Here is a 26,300-nt window from a genome sequence, read left to right as displayed (position 1 = left end):
AGGTGTTGCTTCTCCACATTCTTCATGACATGCTACTTCATTGCTGTTGCTATATGGTGTGTCTTTCTCAGCATGCTTGTCATTTGTCATTTCTGTTTTTTTTTTTTTTTTTTAATGAGGGCTTCATGCTTCTATGTTGTGTGCTTTCTTGCATCCACTCTTAATATTAACATGCTTGTGCTTTACAGTCTGTCCTTGAGGAAATAAGCTGCCATGAGCATCAGCTCAACAGGCTAAAAGAGAAAGCTCAGCAGCTGTGTGAAGAGCAAGCTGTCAGCAAAAGCTTTATGCGCAGAGTGTCTCAGCTGTCTTCTCAATACCTTACTCTAAGCAACCTGACAAAGGTAATGCACCCTATATATGTGCTTTTAAGCAGTTCATTTGATGTATATGGAGAAAAAAAGATTGAAATGTGAAATACTGCAGCTGTCTTGCTCATCTGCTGTGTGGTATGTCTGACCTATCTTGTCTTTTGCACTGGGTTTAAAGAGTGGGAAGTAAGGACCTGGATAATTCCATGAATAGCTGACAAAACAGAAATGCATTTTTTAAATGTATTTTGATTGAAAAGTAATTGAAAAATATCTACCTCATTATACAGTAATTCTCCCCTCCCCCATGCAATAAAACAATTTTGATTATTTAAAGCATTGGAGATAATTTAGTTTAGTAATCAGGGCATTTGCAAGAGGTATTTTTCAAAACTTAGAGATTGTTTTTCTTTAAAATACAGAAGCTTTATAAGGAAATGTTATTGTTTCATGGCATTCTATAATGATGATTTATTATTGGCTTCCTAAGAGTCTTGTCTAAAACTTGATAGACTGGTCTTCATCATTATTTTTGAAAAAAAAAAAGAAAAAGAAAAGAAAGAAATTGTTATCTGTCAGGCTGATTTTCAAGATTCAGGGAGAGGAATAGGCCAAAGTCTAAAGCAGTACACTAGAAACTAAGGGAGTTAGGTTAAATTTTGTCTGTTCTACTGAGTGGTACTTGACAGGATGTTTCACCACCTGATATTCTTTCTGTCTCCACTATGTAAGCAGATTAAAAGGTCTTTATATCAGGACTGTTACTCTTCACAAAGTATCAGTCATGAAGGAGGCTTGATACTGAATCAGGTTTCTGGTTACTACTGTAATGAGGATAATTTAGGATATTGAAAGTGTGTTATGAGTTAACTCAATTCATAAAATATTTATCCTTGAGTAACTACTAGTTTGTTAATTACTATCTTTTCTGTAGAAATAAAAATTATAAAGTATATCTAAGGCAGTGTGACATACTGAAAATTATTGTATGTATAGCCATAATAATTTTTCATGATTAAAAAATGAGAAGAGGAAAGACACATGAGTAACTAACATTAGCTTATGAGGGCAGAATTTCTAGGAGAGGCCAGAATGAGAGGATGGCATCTGGGACAAAGGATATATATGATCCAGTATGTGTGAGAAATCCCAAAATTCTTTGGGCAGCCATAGAAGTTTAGGACAGACTCACCTCTGTTATTTCCTCATCGTGTTTCACTGAGTTGACTTTAATTCTCTGTCGCAAAGTAAATTATACTGTGCTCTGGATTCCTGTTAATCTCAGGCCTTGTAGCAATGAAAAGTCTGGTAAACTTGAGCGTTTTTTCTTTCTCATGTCAGTGTTTCGGTGTTACTAATTTTCCAGAAAAACGGATATGCCAGCAGGAGCTATTGAGAAAAATAAGTCTTCTTATCCCAAGCATCAACAAAGTAATGTTGCTGTAGTGGCGTATCTTCACAGGCTTATATCTGTCCTGTGACAGACTTTACAAGTTATCTTCACTTGCGGCATTGATATGGAGTTTAGTTAGGCATGATTCACCAGATATTTTTTTAAAAAAGGTAGAAAGATAAACAGAAAATTATCATCTGCTTTAAATGAGGCAGAGACAGATGAAACTTTACATATAGAAGACAAAAGCAGACATTTTGACATTTTCATTTATATATTATGTTCGGACAATTCATATGTGCGTGTGCGAAACTGATAGTTACAAGTACGCTTACTTGAGCATGGAATTAATTTAGGAAGAGAATTGGGGAAACTTGTTCTAACATTTTAAGTAGGCAAGGGGAAAAATGATCACTTAAATAGGTGCTGGTACTAATTGCTGATAAATTTCAGGAGAAGGTTTCCAGGATGGATAGGGTCGTTGCAGAGCACCAGCAGTTCTCTCACAGCATCAAGGACCTCCAGGACTGGATGGCTGATGCAGTTCACATGCTTGAGTCCTACTGTCATCCCACTGCAGACAAGAGTGTGCTGGACAGCCGGATGTTAAAGCTGGAGGTATGGAAACAAGATTCCAGAACCAGCACCTTTAAAATCTGCGAGATGAATGCAAATACCCCATCCTTTACATGAGCTGTTAATTATTAGAGTAACAATTCATACAGTTCAAATCCTAACTTTCCATTTACTCAACTCTTCTTACAGAGAAAAAAACTCATTATTAGAAGTTTTCATTAAGAAAGATATAGGTGCCATTATGCTATGGAAAATTGTGCATACCTACAAATTTCTAAAAACTCAGAATATGGTATATGGCTGTTGAAGGCTAAAAGGAAGAACTATAATATTCCCTTCTGTTACTTTAATATACTTTAATATTTCTCAGGTATTACAGGCGGTATGAATGATTCAGCACAGCTTTTCATAACATAGTCTGCTTGTAGTTGTTGAAACACTGCCTGTCCAGAACTAATTTGTGTCTCCTAGGTAGGATTTTGCTTTAAAAATGATGATTTAGTTAAGAAAATAGCATCTACTGATATCACTGCACAAAAGAGGTTAAAAACTGTACTCAGAAAACACTGTTCTTCATAACTTTGGTGTCCATAGCTTGACCACCGCTTAAAAGCTGAGACAAGCCCTACCAAACTATACAGATGCCTCAAAAAGCAAGAGACTGTAGCAAAATATTAAACTCTTGTTTTGCCTTTTGTTTTTTGAGTCTTTCAGGTTCATGTTTTGAAGCTTCTCATGACTTTACATAGTGTTAGAAGCTCTGTAGTTTACAGCTGCATAGTTCTAGGGGCTGAAGTCTTAAAGATGACATTGCTCATTGTCACCTGAGTTTATACGCTGATACTCTCATTTTGCATCTTAGTTGTACTGTACTTCAGCCCTATAGTATGTTTTCTCTTTACTGCTTGTTTTCTCCCAGATAAATACTCCTGTTTTCTACCTAAATAATATTCCTTTCAGAATATCTCCTTTTCCTCACCCAGAAATACCTTCTCTGATGCAGTGCAAGTACCTGCATAGATTCAATAAAAAGTTCTCTGTTAACTTCAGACTTATGGCCTGAACCTAATCTTTGAAAGATATCTTTTCCTTATGAAACTCAGCTATGAAACCCACTCCTTTTTTCCAACTTTTTTCTATGAGCTGCTGAATTTGATCAGTTCATTTTCTCGTGAAGCTAGTTGGTATATTCATGATGCCCAGTTTATGATAAAACAGGAATATCTGTTCACTGGAATATCTGCTCAATTTTTAGGGACTTCTAGCAGTGAAACAAGAAAAAGAAATACAGATGAAAATGGTTCTGACAAGAGGAGAATCTGTTCTGCAAAACACTTCTCCAGAGGGAGTGCCAGTGATTGAACGGCAGTTGCAGACCCTGAAGGACAGCTGGGCTTCTCTTCTGTCTGCTTGTATCCAGTGCAAGAGGTAAAAAGGATATGAGGTGCAGAATGATGCTTGATAGCAAAGCACTGGTAAAAATTCTGTAATTATAGTTCTTACAGTGATGCTCAAAGTGATAGAATAAAATTAAAAAGAGAAAAACACACAGAAAAAAATGCAACCTTCTATGGTAAAGTGCAATGCAAACATTTCAATTTGAAACAACCAAGGCAATTAACCATTAGAAGGCAGCAGCTTACTAATATATGAAAAAGGCCAGCAAATTTCTGATTTGGAATCTTATGCTTTTGATTATATTTTGTTTACTAAAGCTAGCACACATCAGCTAGCTATGTAATTTACAGACCTCCTTAACCTTCGAAGTTTGGAAAACTTAATCCCTTTATATCAGCCACACCTACTCCTAGTCAGTCTGTAGGGGGGTTTAACAGCTCTGTCTAGGGTTGTTTAGCTTGCAATATATCTGTCTTATAGACATAGTCTAGAATGACTGTATATGACTATATCTGACTGCTTAAATAGCATGAGAAACTGCACTATAGCAACAAATACTTATTTTTAAATTATAGTCAGCTGGAAGGAGCTCTCTCCAAATGGACAAGTTACCAGGATGATGTTCGCCAGTTTTCCAGCTGGATGGATAAAGTAGAAGCAAACATGAATGCTTCTGAAAGGCAATATGCAGAACTGAGGGAAAAAGCAGCTGCCCTCAGCAAAGCAAAGGTCTGTTTGCTTTAGTGTTTACTTTACCACAAATCAACAACAAATCCATATCACTTTATAAACAACAAAAAATGCTGAATAAGATTAATCTATGATCTTGTTTTAATGTTGCTGATTCATAAATCTGTCTGTCCTCTGTTTTCAGCTACTCAGTGAAGAAGTGTTGAGCCACAGCAGCCTATTAGAGACTATTGAAATGAAAGGCAATGCAATGACTGAGCATTATGTAACTCAGCTCGAACTCCAGGACCTTCAGGAGCGATACAGGTTCCTCAAAGACAGAACAAGGGTACAGTTTTCCCTGATAATGCTCAATCAAATTTTCAAGACAAAAAGGGAGCAAAGCTTTTTCTCTGATGATTTGTTTCACAGTTAAATAAAGAGTAAAGGTTTAGGGGCAGATGTAATTTATTCATGTAACATAAAATTATTGTGATGAATTATCAGTCTTCTTATAATAGTGAATTTGAAGCCTTTTCAGAAAGATTCTGAAGTTTCGAATATGAAAAAACAATGGGTGAATAGTTTGAGTAATTCTGTGTCAAACTTCTTGTTGACTTCAGTGCAGAGATGATTTTACCCATCATGACTGAAAAGTCCAAAGCATCTCTGAGTATTTGCGGTTTGTATGAATGTATATTCTGCAAGAAATGAAGTCAATCAGCAGATTCACAACCAGCAACAATTCACAAATGGTTGAGACTTACATGAAAGCTTACTACCAAACACAAATCTTATTAACAAGTGAAAAAGATGACTTTATAGTCAAAAGACCCAGCATAATAAATCCTACATTAAATGATAAATGTTAGTATAATAAGTTTGGAAGACAAGTGAAGACCAAGATGATTATTAATGTAAGATAAGTAACATTACTAGATATCTCCAGCAACAAAAGACCTGGGGGTACCTTTAGTAAAGCTAAATGATTATATCCAGTTAACCCAAATCCTCTTATGGCAGTTTTGTCTCCATCTAAACTTGGGCCTCGATTCCCAGCAGATCTTCCAGGGTGTGATTTGCATGTGGTACGCTCTTCTTGCACCTAGAAAGACCAGTCTGTTGCTACCACATGATACCTTTCATACTGTACCCCAGATATGGCAATGTTTTTAGTATTTGGTTGTGAAATTGTTGTAACTTGCTTACCACATACATAGAAAATTAGCAGTCCAATTTTTATTGCATTCTTTAGGAATTGTCCACAAATGACTTAGGTAGCCTTCAAAACTAAAGTGGATACTCTTAATAGAAGGTTGGCTGATTATTATTCCATTGGTAAAAAATCCTACAAAGAAAAATAGACTAATTTCTAAGCTCTTCCTCTTGTTGATTAATTAATTTAAACTAGTTTAAAAATAAAATAAAATAGGTCTTTTGTTATTAGACATTAAGGTTCTATTTAAAATTGATCCAGGATCAAAACTTCGGATCCTCAAAGTCACAGAACTTAGATAAAGAATCTTTTAGGATATGTAACTGTATCCCCATACTTGACCCCTCTTTCTCTAAACTATCCTCAGAATCCAAATGCTCTTGAATTTTAGTAATATTCAGCTTCATACCTAAGCGTTTCCCTTGATGTCATTTCTAGATTTAGAATTTCTTGGTTTGATGAAACACTAATATATGCATGTATATATGTGTTTATTTATTTATTTATTTATTTATTTTTATTTTTAAATAAACAGGAAGCAGTAACGAAAGCTGAAGGACTACTTAACTTACATCAGGAGTACCAGAGAAATTTGAAGGCCTTTGAAGCTTGGCTGGAGAAGGAACAGGAAAAGCTTGACTGCTTATCACATCTGGAAGGTGATACCCAGAAGCAGGAGGCAACACTCCGAGACTTACAGGTACAGAACTTGTGACATCTCATGTCAAAAAATCCTACTTATAAAATAACAGAATAATATTAACTGCTGGACCGAAATTGCATCTGTTTTTTGCCTTGAGAACAGCTTTGATTCACAAATACATAAACCTTTTTATGTAAGCCTTATATATAAGTCTTTTGCTGCCCAAAATGCTTCCAATAAAGTCATTGGAAACATTGTCACTTATTTTAAGGAAGAAGTATCAGGCCTTGTATGTAATTTCCAGGTATATTAATGCTTTCTTGCAAGAATTGAATTTGTTTTAGATCTTGGCCTATATTGAGGATGCTACCTCTTCTTTTCTTTGTGTTTCATAGAAAATTAAAAGTAATCCTTTCATTGAGCTTTCATCTTTCACTGCTTACAGTGCAAATGCATCTCACCTACCTTCATGAGTCTGAATGTCAACATGTGGCTTAAGCTAGTTATATAGGCTTCTGTGGAGAAGACACAGAATGATAGCCAGCTCCTACTTCTGTTAGATATCTGTGTTTAATGGAATAAATTATTCTTTGAATTATTCCAATTCCACTGACAGTCATGAGGTTCTCAGCAACCAATCTCACCTCTCAGGTGAGGCAGGAAGACTATGAGTGAACCCTTCAGGTGATAGTGAAGAGTAACCCCTTAGTACTTCAGTAATCTCCCAGTTATGATCTGAAGCTGGCTTAGGATAGTTTCATGCTTGTTCTTGAAACTAGCAGTAACACAAAAGGTCTATACTTGAGCACAAGTTATGAAATATTTCATACATTTTTCAGGATACTGGGAAGATCTCTGTATGATCAGGGATTTGCATATATGTCTTGCTATAGGAGTTTATTTTTAAAAATTTGAAACCATTTAAATAATCTGAATATATACCTCAAGAGGGTATCTAGAATTCTTAGAATGATGTATGAAAAACATGTAGAAATAAACAAGTATGTTTATTATTAAAGAATTTGAGTTGTAAATCTGGAGCCTCAGCTTGTTCCATATTTATAAGTAGATTCAGTTTTAGAATCAGATTTACAGTGTGTTTGCCAGGAAAATTTTGAGTTTAAGGTTGTGATTGGATTCCAAGCTCCCATGTGAGCTAGAATGGCAACTGTTTCAGAAGTTTTGATAAGTTTAGCAGGAGAGTAAGGAAAATAAAGTGTGTTTCATTAATAATCCTCTCTAATTCACTAGTCAGTAATACTGATAGGGATAGATAGTTTTGTAAATGCCAGCATAAGGTGTTGTAGAAGTAGTGTAAGGTGTGTTCAACCTTAAATACTTACAGGGAAGTTCTAGATAACTTAATAACTGCTTTTTTCTTAAATAGAATGAAGTCTACCATGTGTAAATAAAAGCTGTTAATGTAGGCTCTGTATCCATAACTGCATTTACAGGAGTTGCAGGTCCACTGTGCAGAAGGACAAGCATTACTGAATGCCGCTGTCCATACCAGAGAGGAGGTGATTCCTTGGGGCATGCCTCAGATAGAGGACCGAGCCCTGGAATCTGTACGGCAGGATTGGCAAGTTTATCAGCACAGGCTTTCTGAAGCAAGAACACAATTAAATGCAACTGTGAGCAGATTGAGGTTAATGGAGAAAAAATTTCAGAAGGTAAATGACTGGCTAACAGATCTGGAGGAGAAAGTTACTATCAGGACTGGGAGGCAGTCTGGCAGAGCAACAAAGGAGATGCAGCTGCAACAAATGAAGGTAAGTGATATACTTTAAGGAATTATTTAAACAAAATATTACATGAGGTTTCTACATCAGTGTTTAGTTTCACAGTAAAAATCTCAGGAAACATTGCTGTCCATTCTGAGACTGTGCTGAGAATGAGGGCTCAGAGAGTACTTCCTAGCTCCTGGTTCCAGGTATATGCCCTGGCCATGTTCCCGTCCCCAGCTGGGACAAGGCTAGCATTGCTGCTGTGCTTCTCTACACACCTTATTCTGGAAGAGAATCTGGCTAACTTGGGGACCAAAGGACCCAGGCTGTAGGGTATTTCAGAGAATGCATTTCCTGCTATCAAATGCATACATCCATTTTATTCGTAAAGGTATGGATATATCAATCTTGAAATCTCATAAGAAAATCTGGAATTCATTTGCTCTGTGAAATACAAAGGCATTACTGAGGACAAAGGTTGATCCTGGAGTGGGAAAGTTAATGTGGTAAGCAAATTAAAATTTGACAAATTCTGGTGTGACATTTCTGCTGTGTGGTAATTCTCCTTAGACTCTGAACGGATTAGACATGATTGTGAATAAATAAAGGAAGCAAATTTCTGAAAATTCAAGGTTACACTCTACAGTCATATTTAAAACTTAGGACAACACAAAAGTTTTATAGCTTTATACAAGTACAGCTTGTATTTCTGATTTTTTTTAGGGAAAAAATATTACATCTATTGTAATAAAATGAAGTTGAACTATTATGATGAAACATCCATCACGTTTATTCCATTCTGGGTCAAATGACTGTCATCAGATTTTGTTTTGTTTCACTGTTGTAATTTACAGTCATGTATTTGTTTTGCTTTTTAATCCTAACTTAATTGCAAAAAAATTCCAGTTGTATTTAAGATGTTTGAACTAATCATATAAGCTGGATTATGTCTTTGTCGTAGAAGTGGCATGAAGAAATTACAGTCTACAAAGATGATGTGGAGGAAGTCGGGGTATTGGCTCAGCAAATCCTAGAGGAAAGTCTCACTACCAGTAGAATGGGAAGCCAAGCCACAAAACTTACTTCTCAATATCAAACTCTTCTTCTTCACGTGTTGGTAAGTAATGAAAATTAGTTCAGTATAACCTGAAATGTCAGCTCAGAAGAAGGTTCAGTTAGCCTTTTCTTAATTAGACATCATCATCAGTTATTCATTATTGTAGACTCCATAATATAGCATTCATGTGTATATTTATATATACACTAGATTTCCCTCGACTAGGTGTATTGGAGAACTATTATCAAGACAAATCCCTTTTCAAAATTTTCAGTATTAAGTAGATGTTGTTACTATCTTTTTTGAAAATTTCAGGAGAGAAATTCAGCATTCAGTGGGTTTAAATGCTGAATGATCTCTACAGAAAAGTTTTCAGGTTGTCATTGAAACACATATTATGGGGAAATTTGAACTGATAAGGACTTCATGTCACTTTAAATGTTAAGTATCTGATAGTGCCATAATCACTAATTGCAATTCAAGTTTCAAAGTATAATCATGTTTTCAATGTTCAGTATTATTTCCATTTTAATATTAGTGATTGCTGTATGTATACCTTACGAAGACCCTGGTAAGAATTATCCACAAGATATGAATGGACTCAGGAACAAGACATTTAATCTTAACATACCATTTTTTATTAATAAATAGCAATTTATTGCAAACATTAGCCAACAATAGTAAACATCTGATTTGGTTTTGTTTCTTCCCCCTCTTCACATATTTGTTTGTAGGAGCAAATAAAGTTTCTGGAAGAAGAGATTCGAAGTATAGAGGAGTCAGAATTAGCTTTTAGTGCCTACACAAATTGGTATGAAGCTACCAACAAGAACTTCAGAAATGTAATCACCAAGTTTGATGTGGTGGATAAAACATCAATGGAGAAAAAAATACAGAAATTAGAGGTACAGCCTACTTGAATATAATTTGTTATAGTTTCACTTCAATTTCTGTTCACAAGAAGACTCTATACAGCTTTTTCCAAGTTCAACCTACCCAGAGAAAATAAAAAGATAAAGGGCACTGTTTTTTATGTTCTTGTATCACACTTGCATTAGATCACAGTTTGGTTGTTGAGGTTATGGATAATTCTAAGTAATGTAATCCTATCTTTCAATAAAACATGTTTACACATGTTTTGTTTTAGCCTAAAATTTAAAATAAATTCCCCTTCCAAGTCATTCACTCACATGTATTTGTGCAGGCACTGTAGCAAGATAGACTGTTTCTTCTCACTGAAATAACTCAGTAGTAAAATTCACATTTCATCTCAGAGTTGTAAATGAGTTCTTCAGATGTCCCACAGCTTAAGCATCATGTGCTAAGGGATAACTTCCATCAATTTCAGAATTTGGAATCAGAATCCTCTCCTGATAGCCCTGAGTTTCTATATTTGCCTTCAGAAGCCCAGTGTAGAGCAGAAGTATTTGCTTTTTCTGCCTTTTTCTAGTTCACCACAGTGCCTGTGCACTCCAGGCATGTTAGAAATGAAAAGTCCACTCAGTTTCCCTAGCGATTCCTTTTGTGGCCTTAGCAAAATAATAGTTAGCATCTCATTAGTAATAGAACTACAATGGATCAAAAGGAAAACAGCAAGAGTACTTAAATTTTCTATTAACTGATGCTTCCTTTACAGCTCCTCTTGAGTGATATGGACATAGGCCATAGTTTACTGAAATCTGCCCGTGAGAAGGGAGAGCGAGCTATAAAATACATGGAAGAAAAGGAAGTTTCCCAGTTAAGAAAGGAAATAAATGATTACATGGAACAACTTGAAGAGTTGGCTGGCTTGATCAGGAAAGAGCACATGACTTCAGAGAAGTGTCTACAACTGGCCAAGGAGTTTTCAGACAAGTACAAAGCACAGACCCAGTGGCTAACAGAGTACCAAGACATCTTACATACTCCAGTGGAGCCAAAAAGTGAACTCTATGAGAAGAAGGCCCAGTTGTCCAAATACAAGGTAAAAAGAGGTTGTATCATTCTGCTATATGAATGAATGTTGACCTAGAAGAGTCACAATAAATCCAGGTGTCTTTTCAAGAGTCCTGAAGAGATTTATGAGACATTCCGGATCTGAATGTCTGAATCAGCATTAGAGTGAAAAGATGCATGATACCTGCACCTATGAATCGCCAGAGTGAACACCTGGATTTGAAATGTAGATGTCTTAATAAAGCTTCTACATTTTAAAGTTTCCTATTATACAGCCCAATTCAGTTTTTCTGTACACATATATGAGTAACTCCATTGATATTAACACAGTAACTGCAGTTTATGCAAGGATAGACATTGATCATAGTCTTTCTTCACTGCAAACTTTGCTTCTGTCTGCATTGGCTTAGCCAGCTTTCCAGTTGAAGCTGAGTGTCCCAACTCAGCTAATATCCAAGATTGTTGGATACTACAGCCTCCAATGTTTTTAATTAGGCTCTTAAGGAATTAATATTTTTACAACAAAACCAGTTGCCTATCTTCACAATGCTTTTGTGAAGTGTTCCAGGATTCCAGATGTTTTGTAAGATCGTGTGACTTAAATACTCAAAGTCATGAGTCAAAGCTGTGTGCCTTTGGGGAGCTGGTATCTCACTGTATTTCCATGGATGCTGCCACATGCCATGCTGTCTGTCCTAATGATACAACAATGAGATAACAGGAGATCAGATTTCACATCCTTGTGAGGGTAGTCTTATGTACTCATCTGCATATCATCTCATTATGGGGATGGCTTTGATCATGATTCTCCACCTGTTCACAGCAGCTGTTTCTATGAACAAGTTTTATCCCTAGCATTTACTCCTTCACACATAACCTGAAAATCGTAAAGGAAAGGGAGTGTATCAGCCATGCTATTAGGGCCTTGCATAAGGAGCAATTGCTCTTAAGTACCTAAGAAGTTATTGTTTCAGGATATGGCTGAGAAATATAGTCTTCTAGTGGTGGCAAAGGAAAGAGTGATGTATACCAGGATAGAGGGCTGTGCTTTAGAACATTGGCACGTGAGTGAAGTAGCTCTTCTGTGTTCAATATATATTTTGCTATTCCTGCTTGCATTGTAGTCCATTCAGCAGACTGTTCTGTCTCATGAGCCTTCAGTAAAATCAGTGATTGAAAAGGGAGAAGCACTTTTTGATCTGGTGAATGATGCAGCTCTAAAGAACAACATCCAAGACCTTCAGAGCAGTTACCAGGAACTCTGCAGTGCAACAAAGGTAAAAGAAGTCAGGAAGGAAACTCTAGGTGCTTCCTACTTGGCTATACTTTTTCCCTCTTTAAGAGGTTGCATATTTGTTTCACATTGTCATTTCACGCTCTGTACATAAAGCCAGTTGGATTTTGTTACTCTCTGATATGGAATGAGCTTTTACCTAAATAAATCTAATAAGAGTAGCTGAAATTTAAATGTGGCAGGTGTAGCACCAAGGAGGAATACATCAGTGACCACTTTGTACTTTTGTTACTCTTTTGATCGCTTTGAAGAGATAAATTCTTTCTTGAAAGGCAGATGCCCTTAAATCATGTCTTTTTGTCTCATTTCTGCTAAATCTCACACAAAACCTGTTTTGTCTGAATTTGTTATTGAATGCAAGTTAGAGTATAAAATGAAATGCAAAAAGAAAATACGTTATTTCAGCAGTGGCAATATTAATTAACATTGATTCATTAATCAGCATGTATATAGTTCTTTGAAAGATCTAATACTTTTAAATATATCCTAAAGTATGACTATTCCTAAAGCTTTTAATAGGTTATACGCCTAACAGAGATAAGCTGTGTAAAACCATGTTAGTACTTATGTTTGACTTAAGTCCTTTTAATTGTCAATCAATCCACCAATAGCAGATGATCTTTTTCAAGGTTGATTTTAATTGACAGATATTCCCCTGGTCCATACAAAAAAAACTGATTTTCATTGCACTAGATGTAATGTTGTTGACTTAAATGTAGATAACCACAATAAAAGTCTTTTCTAAAAACAAATAAGTTTTCAGTTAATGTGTTCATCCTTAGTTTGCTTAATAAAACCACAGGTAATATGAATGATGGCTGTAAGTGGCAGAGGCCAAACCATAATATTTGACAGGTCATGCGAAGTCTCTAAAAGACTGCGTATTAGCTTTTTTAAAATAAACTTAATGTGAAGTTGACAGTGTTCTTTTTCTTAAAGGAAGGGATCCTCATTTTTTTCCTCAATCTTCTTTAAGTGTAGTATTTCACCCTGAGTGAAAATACCACTCAGCACCACAGATCTTATTCACACAAGTAATCCCTTTGATATCTTAAGAGTCTGATCACATGAAAATAACTCACAGGAATATTAATTTGGAAGATAATTCTCTTATTAGGCTTTAAAGCTGCTGATATTTTCTCTTTCTTATATCACCTTAATATTTAATTTTGCTTGATGTGGACCTACAGGCATACGTTGAAACCTTAGAGCTGAGAGTAAAAGAACATGAGGATTACAACAGTGACTTGCAAGAAGCAGAGAAATGGTTGCTAAATATGTCCAGCAGGCTTGTCAGCCCTGACCTCATGGAGAGTAATAACCTTGAAATAATTACTCAGCAACTAGCCAACCACAAGGTGAGTGTGGTGCTTAGATAAACTTCCTTTGTCCAGTAAAGTAGAATTTTTCTTCTCTACTTTTCTGTGTTCACTCCAGAGCTTGAGTTATTTGTCATTCACCTGTTTTATATCTACTGCTACTGTCTGCCTAAATGAGCATCATTGTCATTAATGCAGTTGTTAACAAACATACCTTGTTGAAGCACTATCTGTTTCTTGGATTGGATTGCATCAGCACAAGAGCTTTGTTGTATGTTTGGTTGAACTCTGCTAGGTTTTTTCTCAAATCTCCCGGGAAACAGACCACAAGAAGCAGTGGGCTCATCTTACTTCTGAGGCAATTTTGATTCAGATACTTGTAAGGAAAAAAAAATATTATAAATTTTGAATTCTTTTTTTCCCTCTATTAGATTGCATTAGAAAGCAAAATCCAACCATTCAGAATCTGAATTTCCAGGAGCAAATACTGAAAACTGTTAACTAATTGTAATTAGGTTATAATTCTTTAAGCAGCCTCCTTGGGTAAACATCTTCACTACAGCCAATGGAAAGATCTGTCTTAAATGGAAAACCTGATGGCATAAGATATGATTCAGTATCACATTTGGTTCTCAGTACTAGACCTAAGAGAAGTTGATGGATCCCTGGAGAGCTTGTAGCAAAGAAAGATTAAGAATAGTCTATTTTGAGGTGTAAGCATATAGTGTTTACACATTATGACAATATTGCTAGTATATCTGTGGGATACCTATGCATAGATGTTTGATTTTATAATGAATGTATACTCCAATAGCTTGACTATAATATTAAATGTTTCCTGCAAACTTTTTTCCAAAATGAAGACAAAGAATATTTAAGAAGAAAAGCGTTAAACACATAAGGTCATTTAAGAAGCTGTGATTTGGATCCTGTTTTAAATTTAAAATATTTCTTCAAAAGTATTTTATGTATTTCTTAGGCTATCATGGAAGAAATTGCAGGATTTGAAGATCGTTTGAGCAACCTTAAAAGTAAAGGTGATTATTTGATCGATCAATGTACAGAACACCTTCAAGCAAAATTTAAGCAAAACATACAAAGCCATCTTCAGGGAACAAGGGACAGCTATTCTGCCATATGTAGCACAGCCCAAAGAGTAAGTCTTGTTCAAAAATGTTTTTATATGGTTTAGGAATAATGTATATTATTATTTTTATAAGTACTTGTAATTTTTTAAATGGTGTAAAACTCTACTTACTGTTTCAGTTGAAATTGAACCTAGAGATTATTAAGGTAATATTTTATCATTACTGTGCTGCAGTTGAATTCCTTCTAAATATTGTCTTATACCTCGAGTACTAACTATATATCAGTCAAAAACTCCTGCTTTAAACTGCACTCTCTGAATAGCTTCATGTTTTACGAGCTTCTGAGCAGTCACAGTGAAGTAAATAGAACTATTCCTGGTACAAAACCTATAGAGGAAATTACACTATTAAGTGCCAGTAGTTTGTATACATACATCACTAGTCTTAATTATGTGTTAGGAAATACAAAATACTGTTGATAAAAGCAGAATATACAGTTAAGAAGGGCTTGCTGGGTCATTCTGTTAATCCAATTAGGAGATCAGGCCAGTACAGCTAAATAATAATAATGAAAAGACTTACTTCATAGTCAGCAGTATTCACAGAGGTATATAGAGTCTTGTACTAGATCATTGGCAAAATGATGAATAAGAATACAGATATCAGAGAAAATGTTCTGTATTTTCACTTTTAGTTCTTCCTTCCAGAAGAAGTGCAGTAGATATTATCTGTTTCCTCTACAAATAAGCAAGGGACAATGAGAGGTTAAGGAGCTTTCCTACCTTGGTATCTTTCTGTACAGGGCTTAAAATAACTGTAATCTTTATATTATATTTTACCTCTGTGTTATATAGTGCGCTATATATTAACAGTTACGTGGGTTCTTTTCCCACAGTTTTTAAGGTTGGGGAAGAGAGCCAGTAGTGGTGTTTGAAAATTTAATGACATTATGAAATGTTTATTTTAGGTGTACCAGAGCTTGGAACATGAACTCCAGAAGCATGTTAACCATCAAGATACCCTACAACAGTGTCAGACTTGGCTGTCTACAGTGCAGTCAGAACTAAAGCCAAGTACTTGGCCACCTTTCAGCCTGGCAGATGCAGTTAAACAGGTAAAAGTTCAGTTCATGAAAATATCAGTTATCCTCAGTGAGGATGAGGATAGAAATTGGATACTCTCTGTGACTTTCTCTGAACGCTTTGTAGCCTTACCGTTTATTCCCAGTTCCAAAAGGAGTACCTTGAATGAAGCATAATTTTAGGTCAGAAATCACGTGGGCTTTTGCTAGCTCTGCTTAATGCTTAAAAATATGTTCCTTAAAATCACTTGGCTAGTTAGATAAACCTGCTCAGTTGATCTATAAATGTGCTTAGCAGAGAGGTTGTCTTTCTGCTTATCTAATTGCCCACCTGTCTGTAAATTAATGTTCATATACAAGACCTGTTTCTGTAGTACCATGGACACATGGTCTGTTATTAAGCAATTAAAATACTTTTCAGCATAAGAATACTGAATTGTCTCCAGCCCACATTAATCATTAAGAATGGTTCCTTTTTTTTTTGATTATTCCTGAATAACTAAATGTATTTTGCATCAGATTTCAACCTTACTTTCAAATTAAACCAGTTTGATACTAAAAAAGATGGAATTTAAGGCTGTCTCATACACCATGTTGTTTAATAGAGACCTTCAAATGCTGCAGGTTTTGACTAGGTAAAGTACAGAAAAAGAAGATATAAAATCTCCTTAGAGGAAGCCTGTTTGGAGTGGATTTCATATAGAGAGCTTTATGGATTAATGAGGAGCAGAAACAGAGTAATTTAGGTTGGCAGGGACTTCAGGAGGTCATCTAGTCCAACTCCATGTTTAAGGTAGGGTCAACCTCAAAGTTAAATCAGGTTGCTTAGAAATGTTTCCAGTTGAGTTTTGAAACTCTCTGTTACTCTCTGTGTGGGGACTGGCAACTTGGCTAGGGCCAGGGAGCCAGGGAACAGCAAGGCTGGGTAAGCAGAGCAGGGCCTCCAACAGCCCAGTGACCACTGGCCAAGTCTGGAGGGCTAAGCCTCATCTGAGGAGTTGTCTAAGGGACTTGTTCTGGTATTTAACTGCTCTCACTGTGAAAAAATGTTTTCTTCATATCCATGCAGTTTCCTTGCTGCAACTTGTCACCTTTTCCTCGCATTAATTTTCTACTCACCTCTGAGTAGTCTAGCTCTGTCTTCTCTCTACCCCTTCCCTGTAGCCCCCCACCCTGACCTCTTTTAAGCAGTAGGAGACAGCAATTAGCCTCTCTTCTTCAGGCAGAATAAATCCAACTCTTTCAGTCTTTCTCAAATGCCATACTACAGCCGCTCACCCCAAGCCCTTTCCTGGACTCATTCCAATTTACCAATATCTCTCTTCTGCCGTGGTGGCCCCAAAACTGGGCACAGTGCTCCAGGTTAAGCCTTACCAGTGTGAGAGAGAGGAGAATAATCGCTTCCCCCAGGCTGCTCTCCACACTCTCACTAATGCAGTAGGTCTTGGCTGCCACAAGGGCACACTGCTCTCTTACATTCAACTTCTTGTCCACCCTGTCCCCCTCCTTCCCCCCAACCCCTGCAACTTGCTCTCTGGGCTACTGAGACTTCAAGAGATATACACGTTGTTGATCTGCTTGTCAACACTAATGTCACCATTTTCTTGTGGCATGAGGAAACCTAGTAGTGAGAGATGGACTTCTATGGGCAATGCTGAAAGGAAGGCTCTGCAAAGGCATAATATTGCCAGATCTTGGCAATTGTAAATGCTGGGGACAATCAGGCGGGTTGCAGAGAGTGTGTGAAAGAAAGGATGTGTTGTATTGCTGGGCTGGTTTCTCCATTCAAACACTGGAGAAGTCTAAATAATGTGACGGCTGAATAACTGTGTTTTCAGTCCACAATGGGAAACTAATAACCTTGTTGAAATGTATGTGTATCTGTGAAATGCTTTTACTTATAAAGAAATAAGCTATGTAATAGAAAGACACTGACTACTCTGATAATTGGATGATAATAATCAATTTTTTAAGTTATTATTTTCCATGATTATGGCAGAGCCGCCTTATCTAATAGAATACCATATGTCTACATTCCATTTTTTGGCCATAACGACTAAATTAAAAATACTAAAATGCATGATTTTAACACAGTAAAAGATTATTTCCACAGTCTCAGAGATTATTTGGCATTTGTCTTCTCTCAGGTGAAGCATTTCCGAGCTCTGCAAGAGCAGGCCAATACGTATTTGGATCTTTTGTGCGCCATGTGTGATCTGTCAGATGCCACAGTGAAGAATACGGCAACAGACATTCAACAAACAAAACAAACGGTACAAGATAACCACAACAGCCAGCCTTTAATCCTATTTAGAGCTTTAATTGCCTTGATCTGTCCTTTTTTTAAAAGGTTGTATTGGGTAATGATTTAAAGAAATGTCTTCTTACTTTCATTTAAGTATTTCATTTAGAAATAGAGGGGTTATTATTATTATTATTATTATTATTATTATTATTATTATTATTAAATTGGCATACTGCTATCCTGGTAATAATACAAAGACATCTGAGAAAGGTTGCTGAGGATGAAGTTACTTAGGTAATGTTATGATATGTTGGACTAAAGCCACACAAAATAACTTTGTGTGGAAGAAAATCTGATCCAAGATATTTGTTTTCACAAAACATAGCTCAGGCACGAAACAGCCTATTCTTCTGTTTATTTTATTAAAATTTAGACATATTTTCATGTTATTATTTATTCAACAGTAGATTGATATGCTTATTATTAGGGAATTCTAATATGGTCATTATAATCATAATAAAATTTTCTGTCATTGTTCAATTCATAGATCTTCAGTTTACATGGAAATTCTAGTGTTTCACACAAAATATTTTAAACTACTTCTACTGAAAGTAAAAATCTAATACATAGAGTAACCATATTCCATACCAGATAAACAAATTATAAAAATCCACATCATCTATAAAAAAAAAAAAAGCAATCCAATCATTGAACAGCTAAAGGGCATCTCAAACATCAGAGTAAGATTCTCCTTTTATATAGGAAGCAGTGAAACATTAAAGAAAAGTCACAAATAGGATCATACTGAGATATATTAAGCTGTTTGAGTGTCTAAGCCTTAAAGGCACCCTGCTGCTATATTTGGCGCAAATGAAGCTCTGTTATTATTGGTTTAAGGTGATTGATGGGCTTAGATCGGGTAAGCATTCTTCTTACTGGCATTTTACAAAAGACCTATAGGCAAAAGAACTAGTGTAGGCAAATTAAATGAAAGTATATAGTTTAAGCTTTCATTTGGTCATTGAGAAGGTATGCAGAGCACAGTCCAGTAATATTCTTGGCACGCAGTAAATGAAGTTAATTATACAGTTAGTTTAATCTTTAATGGGAAACTTAGAATACACACACATATAAATATACTTGCTTCTCTCAAGAGTGAGTAAGGATCCTTTTTTTTTTTCCACAAATCTCCTTGGATAGGTCTGTAGGTCTGATTTTTATGTCTTTTGAAGGTTAATTTTTTTTAATGGATAATATTAATCCCTCTAGAATCTAGTATTTGCTGTGAGTACAATATTGTGTTCTCAGAAAGAATGACAGTCATTTTCCATTCTCCAAAAATAGCTGTGTTAAAGCATTTCTACTCTTTTTCATTTATTTTCTTCTAGATTGAGCAACAGATAATGCACTCACAGTATTTGGCTCAAGGTTGGGAAGAGATCAAACAAATGAAGGCTGAGCTCTGGATATATTTCCAGGATGCAGACCAGCAACTACAGAACTTGAAAAGGAGACGGGCAGAACTGGAACTTAATATTGCCCAGAATATGGTACTCCAGGTTAAGGTAAGGAGTCTTTGGGTTAAGAACAGAAGATAAAGAAGTTCATCCTGCAGCTGATTTTATTACAATACTTGGTATATACAAGTATTGCATATCATTACTAATATGTTCTAATTCTGTAAGAGCAAGAGCAGAAAAGATAGAGGAAAGTCATTTTCCATATTGATGCTGTAGGAAACCAAACATGGTACATTAATATTTTTCTGATTTTTAATACAAAACAATTTGCCATTTACTGCTCTGATTTGCATTCACTTTTAATAGGCTAAGTGCTTAAAGCGGTGGATCTGAAGAGAAGATCTGCAGCTTGTGTTCTCTAAGACCTTCAATTCCAATACTTGTAAATTATTTAGATCTATTTCAAAATCAGTCTAGGCAACTATTCAATGCTGTGAAATTCTGAAAATAACTGGAGAATAGGTATGATAGAAAGTCAATCTAAATTACCTTCAGTATTGAGATAAATAACTTCAGATCTTCCATTATTCTTGCTCATTTAGAGAAGAGATAATTTCCACTGCCATTCTGCAGGTATCCAGGACTCCAATAAAGTAACACAAAGAAACAGAAAAATAAATTATTTCTTTGATAAATGATGAAAAGCTTTGGTTTTGCATTTTTTTTTGGATTAGACTTTGCTTGTGTTTTTTTCTGATATACTAGGAGTTAAGTGGAAGCATACAGAACACTTCCTCGTCATGTTTGTGCTCCCACAGGGTTTGAGCATAGTCACAAGCCTTGAAGTTATCTCAGAACAGTGCCAGACTAAGACCTGTTATACTAGCTTTCATTAAAGGGGTCCAGGAAGAGGCAGGAGTCTGTTTCCTCACTATTCCAGTCAGGATTATTATGAATGGCAGGCACCTGCTGTATAAGCAGATGTGACACTGTGTATTTTTCCTCTTATTTTTCCTTGCATATTTAGATGCTTAGCTCTTTTTGAAGCAGTCTTGAAGAGGAAAGAGGCACAGCCTAGACAGTAAGCTGTGTTCTTATCCAGAACTCCTATCAGGCCTTAGGGAAAATGCTGGCGCTGGACATAGTTATTTAGTTACAGTTATTTGAACTAGAATTTGAGAAACAGTTATATTTATCCTATACTGTGTAAGTGCTAAAAAATATTTGGTTAATGTTAGTTGTCAGTCTATTGTATATATTATTTTTTGATTCTGTGAGACTTCTTATTCACTAAGAATTGATTATGCAGATGAGATCATATATCTACTGGAGTTTATTAACTCATATGATTCAGCAATGATACCTGAATAGTCGTTGGCTTTGTTTCAGTAATTGCAGCGATAATGATCACTATTGGAGTAGGAACCAAACAAAGTAAGGATGTGGGGGCTGACTGATTCACAGACTCTCCCTCCTGTTGTTAGTCTCTAATACAAAAGAAAAAGAAAAAAACAGAAGTAGAGACAGTATTGGTAGAATAAATTCTCATGAGACCTTTGTCCTATATGCTATCAGATAGTGAGGAAAGCTATGCTAGTCTAGGAGGCCAGAGAACAGGATGTGATGTGGTAGTGATTCCTCTGTATCACTCGCTCAGGGAAACTGCCCTGACTTGCTTTCACATCCTCCTTCTGCCCTCAGAAGGCTGGCGAGAAAGAGGTAAGCCTGGGCAGATAATTAGTCCCCACACAGTGTATTTGTTTCAGTGTTGTTATTTAAATTCCATCTTATATTTTCAAACATTTAGGTTTTGGATTGTGTCTCTTTCAGGAATTCAGTCAGAAGTTGCAGTCTAAACAGTCAGCTCTTACTGCTGTGACTGAGAAGATGAGCAAACTAACCCAAGGACAGGAATCACCCGAACACAAGGAAATAGGACAGTTAAGCAACCAGTGGTTGGACCTCTGCCTTCAGGCACACAGTTTGCTCATACAGAGGGAGGAGGATCTGCAGAGAACTGGAGATTACCATGATCGCATGAATGTAGTAGAAGTTTTCTTGGAAAAGTTTACAAAAGAGTGGGACAACTTGGCTAGGTAAAAAAGGAGTACCACACACAAAGCTTGCATGCTGCATATACACTGAAATAGCTATTTACAGAGTCTTTCTAATTTGGATCTGCTAAAAATTTCTTTTTCAGTGCTTAGGTAAAAACAAGCCTCTTTTATTAATTATAACAAAATTACTTGTATTGAAATAAAGAGTTTGAGAAGCTAGATCTTCAGTTCTTGTCTTAAGGCAAGTACTGACTGATCCCATTTCAGGATATAGCATTTGCTGCTATTTGTGGTACTTTGACCATTTTCTTTGAACTTTTTCATTTTTGTTTATTATCAGTATAGACCATTATAACTTAGTTACCACTGCTAAATTATTGAAATTGTTTTCCATTCCTATATAGCATAAACACAGGTTATGTGAAAACTTGGAGTTTACTATGGCTGCTATTGTAGTCACTGGACAAGATTCTCTTGGACTTCAGTACTTTTTGTTGTTCTTTATATGTTCTTTATATCTGCATATAGCAGATATGCAGTGTATGAGTCATGTTGATTTGAATGGTCAACCGAACAACTGTACTGCAGATGAAAGAGAGAGGAATTAAAAATGTAATTAAAAACACATTTAATACATTTAAAAAAATGTATTAAAACTTTTTAATTAGTATTCAAGGCTAAACCTGAAAGCCATATATGTTTTAACTGTATTGATTTCAGTATATAATATTCTTCTAATTCACTTTGACCTCTTTTAAAATTCTGGCCTGAGGTAGGATCCAGTCATTCATTTCTGTCCTATGCATTTTAATAACAGATCTGATGCTGAGAGTACAAATGTGCATCTTGAAGCCTTGCAAAAATTGGCACTGGCGCTACAGGAGAGGAGATTTGCTCTTGAAGATTTGAAAGATCAGAAACAGAAAATGATAGAACATTTGAATCTCGGTGACAGAGAATTAGTAAAAGAGCAATTTGGTCATTTTGAGCAACGCTGGACTCAGCTGGAAGACCTTGTGAAGAGAAAAATACAAGTTTCTATAGCGACTTTAGAAGAGCTTAGTTTGGTGCATTCCAAATTTCAGGAATTAATGGAATGGGCAGAGGAGCAGCAGCCTAGTATCACAGAGGCTCTTAAACAGAGCCCTCCTCCAGATATGGCTCAGAGCCTTCTCATGGATCATCTTACCATTTGTAGCGAGCTTGAAGCCAAGCAGCTTGTTCTGAAGACACTTGTGAAGGATGCTGACAGGGTGATGACCAATTTAGGGCTCAATGAAAGGCAGCAGCTGCAGAAAGCACTTTCTGATGCACAACACCATGTAGATTGTCTCAGTGATCTGGTTGGACAGAGGAGAAAGCACCTGAATAAAGCACTGTCTGAAAAGACTCAGTTTTTCATGGCAGTCTTTCAGGCTACAAACCTAATTCACCAACATGAGAAGAAGGTAACATTTCCAGAACATATCTGTCTGTTGCCTGAAGATGTGAACAAACAGATCAGGACTTGTAAGAATGCCCAAGCTAACCTAAAGACCTGTCAGAATGAAGTCACGGGGCTGTGGGCTCAAGGAAGGGATTTAATGAAAGAAGCAACTGAACAAGAAAAGGGTGAAGTGTTAGGTAAACTGCAGGAATTACAAAACGTATATGACACTGTTTTACAAAAGTGTAACCAGAGATTGTTAGAACTTGAGAAAAATATAGTTTCCAGGAAATATTTCAAAGAAGATTTGGATAAAGCATGCCATTGGCTAAAACAAGCTGATATTGTCACATTCCCAGAAGTAAATGTAATGAATAGTAACCGTGAACTATACACTCAGCTGGCAAAATATCAACAGATTCTTGAGCAATCTCCAGAATATGAAAATCTGCTGCTTGCACTGCAAAGAGATGGCCAAGAAATCCTACCGTCACTTAACGATGTGGATCATTCATATCTGGATGAAAAGCTTAGTATGCTTCCTCAGCAATTCAATATTGTCATTGCCCTGGCAAAAGATAAATTCTATAAGGTTCAGGAAGCAATTTATGCTCGAAAAGAATATGCCTCTTTGATTGAGTTGACCACAAAAGCTCTGAGTGAGCTAGAAGATCAGTTTGTTAATATGAACAAAGCTCCAGCTGCTATTTTAGTCAAAGAAGTTGTGTCACTCCAGCAGGTTTACAGAGATCTCTTAGGTGAACTGGTGAGCCTTGGTGCAGCAGTGGATGAACTGAACCAGAAGAAGGAGGCTTTTCGAAGCACTGGCCAGCCATGGCAACCAGATGAGATACTAAAACTTTTCACACTGTATCACAAGCTGAAAAGGCAAATAGAGCAGAAAATCAACCTTTTGGAAGACACAATAGAGGCATGCCAGGAACATGAGAAAATGTGCATGCAACTCAAGACACAACTAGAGACAGTGCAGAAGGAACAGATTAAGGTGAATGAGGAAACACTCCCAATAGAAGAAAAGTTGAAAATATACCACTCTCAGGCAGGCAGCTTGCAAGAATCAGGGATCCTTTTAAAGCGGATAATTGAACATTTAGAAGCCCTTTCTCCTCAGCTTGACCCATCTGCCTGTGAGACAACCAATCACCAAGTGCAGTCTTGGCAAGAGAAACTAAAGTCATTGCAAGCTGCCATTGGTGACACAGTGATGGAGTGTGAGAACAGACTTGTGCAAAGTATAGACTTTCAGACAGAAATCTGCCGCTCACTTGACTGGTTGAGGTGGGTGAAAGCAGAACTTAATGGAACATTAAGCTTGGACCTCAAACTACAAAATATCCAAGAAGAAATCCGAAAGGTTCAGATACATCAGGAAGAAGTACAATCAAGCCTGAGAATAATGAATGCATTAAGCAATAAAGAGAAAGAGAGATATATGAAAGCCAAAGAGCTGATACCCACTGACCTGGAAAACACCCTTGCTGAGCTGACAGAACTAGATGGTGAAGTTCAAGAAGCTATAAACATGAGACAGGTTTGTGCATCCCCAGTATCATTAATTTATTGCTCACCAAGCTGAAAAAAGCATGGCCTTATGGCTTGATGTCTGTAATTGCCATGAAAAGATTGATTTTTTTTTAACATCTTAAACTATGGCTTGCTGCCATGGGTGGCTATAAGGAGAGTAAGACTTCCTCAATATGCATATATGCATGTAGAAATGCAAAGTCACTCAAAACCTACTTCTATGTGGCCTTTCAGGACCTGTATTTTAGATACAGTAAAGGGAAGAGAATGCAAGCCTGGGCAAAATCCATGCTCTCTGCTGAGGATATTTTTGTTGCTGTTGTGGATTGTTATGATCCTGTATACAATTTTCACTTTTATTTCAGGATACCTTGAATAAACTGTATAGTCTCTGCCAAAGATACTACCAAGTGATGCAGATAGCAAATGACTGGCTTGAGGATGCTCAGGAATTGCTACATTTAGCAAGGAACGGTCTTGATGTTGAGAATGCTGAGGAGAACCTAAGAAACCACATTGAATTTTTCAGCACAGAAAGTCAATTCAGTAATCATTTGAAGGAGTTACACGGCCTGGTGTCTGAGATAGAGCCATTTATCCAAGCTACAGCAAGAGAGCAACTGGTGCAGGATGTAGCTGCCTTGGAGGAAAAAGGCAATGGGATAAAGAAAGAAGCTGACACCCAGCAAGAACAATTGCGAAGGTATTTCTTTCTCTTTTTTTCATTCTTGATTTCCTTCTTTCTCTCTTTCATTCTTTATTTCCTTCGATTTCCATCAAAACATTTTGGTGATGAAATAAAGAAATCACAACACTTGACTTGTAACTTAATTGGAGTTTTTAAAATGTTTGTGCTACTGATGGCAGAAGTGGATATTGGGATTCAGAATTCTTGGATTCTGTTTATCCTCTGCCACTGTATGACCTAAAGGAAACTGTGATGGAATTATATAAAATTTTGAACAATACAGAGAAAACTAATAGGGACTGATTACTCATTATTCTACATTGCACAAGAACTACAGAGCAACAAAGAAAGTTGAAGCAGATTAAAAGAAAAGAAAATATCTTTTTATCCAACATAACTATGTAACTTTTTAACCCAGAATGTTCTGGAGGTCAAAAGTTTAAATCAGTTTAAAACACAACTTAGACAAATTTACTGAAGAAAAGTCCATCAAGAGCTATTAAATGCAAAGTTGTGGCTACACTTTCTAGTAGGTTTCTAGACTAGTTGACTATCAGGATAAATTTCTGCATGCATGCTCATTCTTAATAATCTTTCTTTTCTTGAAAATACTGTAAAACAGTATGCTGTTTTACATTTAATCACAAAAGTGATTAAATTGAAAATTAGGTGCAACAAGACTCCTGATTTAAAAAGGTTTTGTGTCACATTAAATTGTTCTTTCTGATGTTCCATTTAAGGTGTGCTTCTGAGTGGCAGGAGTATCAGACAGCAAAACAGAAGGTTATTGAGGTGATGAATGAGGCTGAGAAAAAATTGTCTGAATTCTCAGTTGCTAAAGCAGCTTCTTCTCATGAAGCTGAAGAGAAATTGTTAACACATAAGGTAAGATACTGAAAATTATATGAAGTCCTTTTTCCTTCAGTGAAAATAAATTTCTCTGTCTAGATCCCTACTTGTGGCAACCTGAAGTTGAGTTTTTAGGTCTTTTCCTGTAGCTCTTAACTATATCGTAGCATATCAAGAGATGTGGACAGATATTTTGTAACTCCTTATCATTTTAGCATCTGTCTGTGACTGTAGAGGACTGAAGGAACCACGAGGTTCATAACAAGCTTGTGTCCCTTCACTACCTTAGGCAAAATTCAGACCACAGAAAATTTCATCTCCTT

General features: G+C 36.3%; 1 protein-coding gene across 5 annotated transcripts in view; it reads left to right on the top strand.

Annotated features, from left to right (window-relative positions):
- Nucleotides 1–26,300, top strand: part of SYNE1 (spectrin repeat containing nuclear envelope protein 1) — a 308,485-nt gene that overhangs the window by 156,381 nt on the left and 125,804 nt on the right. For 4 of the 5 annotated variants that reach the window (XM_062572395.1, XM_062572389.1, XM_062572388.1 and 1 more), the window contains 20 exons: nt 189–344; nt 2,158–2,322; nt 3,536–3,708; nt 4,254–4,407; nt 4,553–4,696; nt 6,099–6,263; nt 7,661–7,978; nt 8,895–9,050; nt 9,725–9,895; nt 10,627–10,953; nt 12,050–12,202; nt 13,410–13,577; nt 14,518–14,694; nt 15,594–15,740; nt 17,855–17,980; nt 19,341–19,517; nt 21,243–21,508; nt 22,287–24,447; nt 24,806–25,143; nt 25,869–26,013. In XM_062572395.1, the coding sequence (XP_062428379.1) occupies nt 189–344; nt 2,158–2,322; nt 3,536–3,708; nt 4,254–4,407; nt 4,553–4,696; nt 6,099–6,263; nt 7,661–7,978; nt 8,895–9,050; nt 9,725–9,895; nt 10,627–10,953; nt 12,050–12,202; nt 13,410–13,577; nt 14,518–14,694; nt 15,594–15,740; nt 17,855–17,980; nt 19,341–19,517; nt 21,243–21,508; nt 22,287–24,447; nt 24,806–25,143; nt 25,869–26,013 (5,787 nt within the window). The remainder of the gene's footprint in view (nt 1–188; nt 345–2,157; nt 2,323–3,535; nt 3,709–4,253; nt 4,408–4,552; nt 4,697–6,098; nt 6,264–7,660; nt 7,979–8,894; nt 9,051–9,724; nt 9,896–10,626; nt 10,954–12,049; nt 12,203–13,409; nt 13,578–14,517; nt 14,695–15,593; nt 15,741–17,854; nt 17,981–19,340; nt 19,518–21,242; nt 21,509–22,286; nt 24,448–24,805; nt 25,144–25,868; nt 26,014–26,300) is intronic. The other variant, XM_062572390.1, reaches the window with a different exon arrangement.

The sequence above is a fragment of the Rhea pennata genome, chromosome 3 (assembly GCF_028389875.1).
Source record: "Rhea pennata isolate bPtePen1 chromosome 3, bPtePen1.pri, whole genome shotgun sequence".
NCBI classification, from domain to species: Eukaryota; Metazoa; Chordata; class Aves; order Rheiformes; family Rheidae; genus Rhea; species Rhea pennata.
This window is presented reverse-complemented; position numbering and strand designations above follow the sequence as displayed.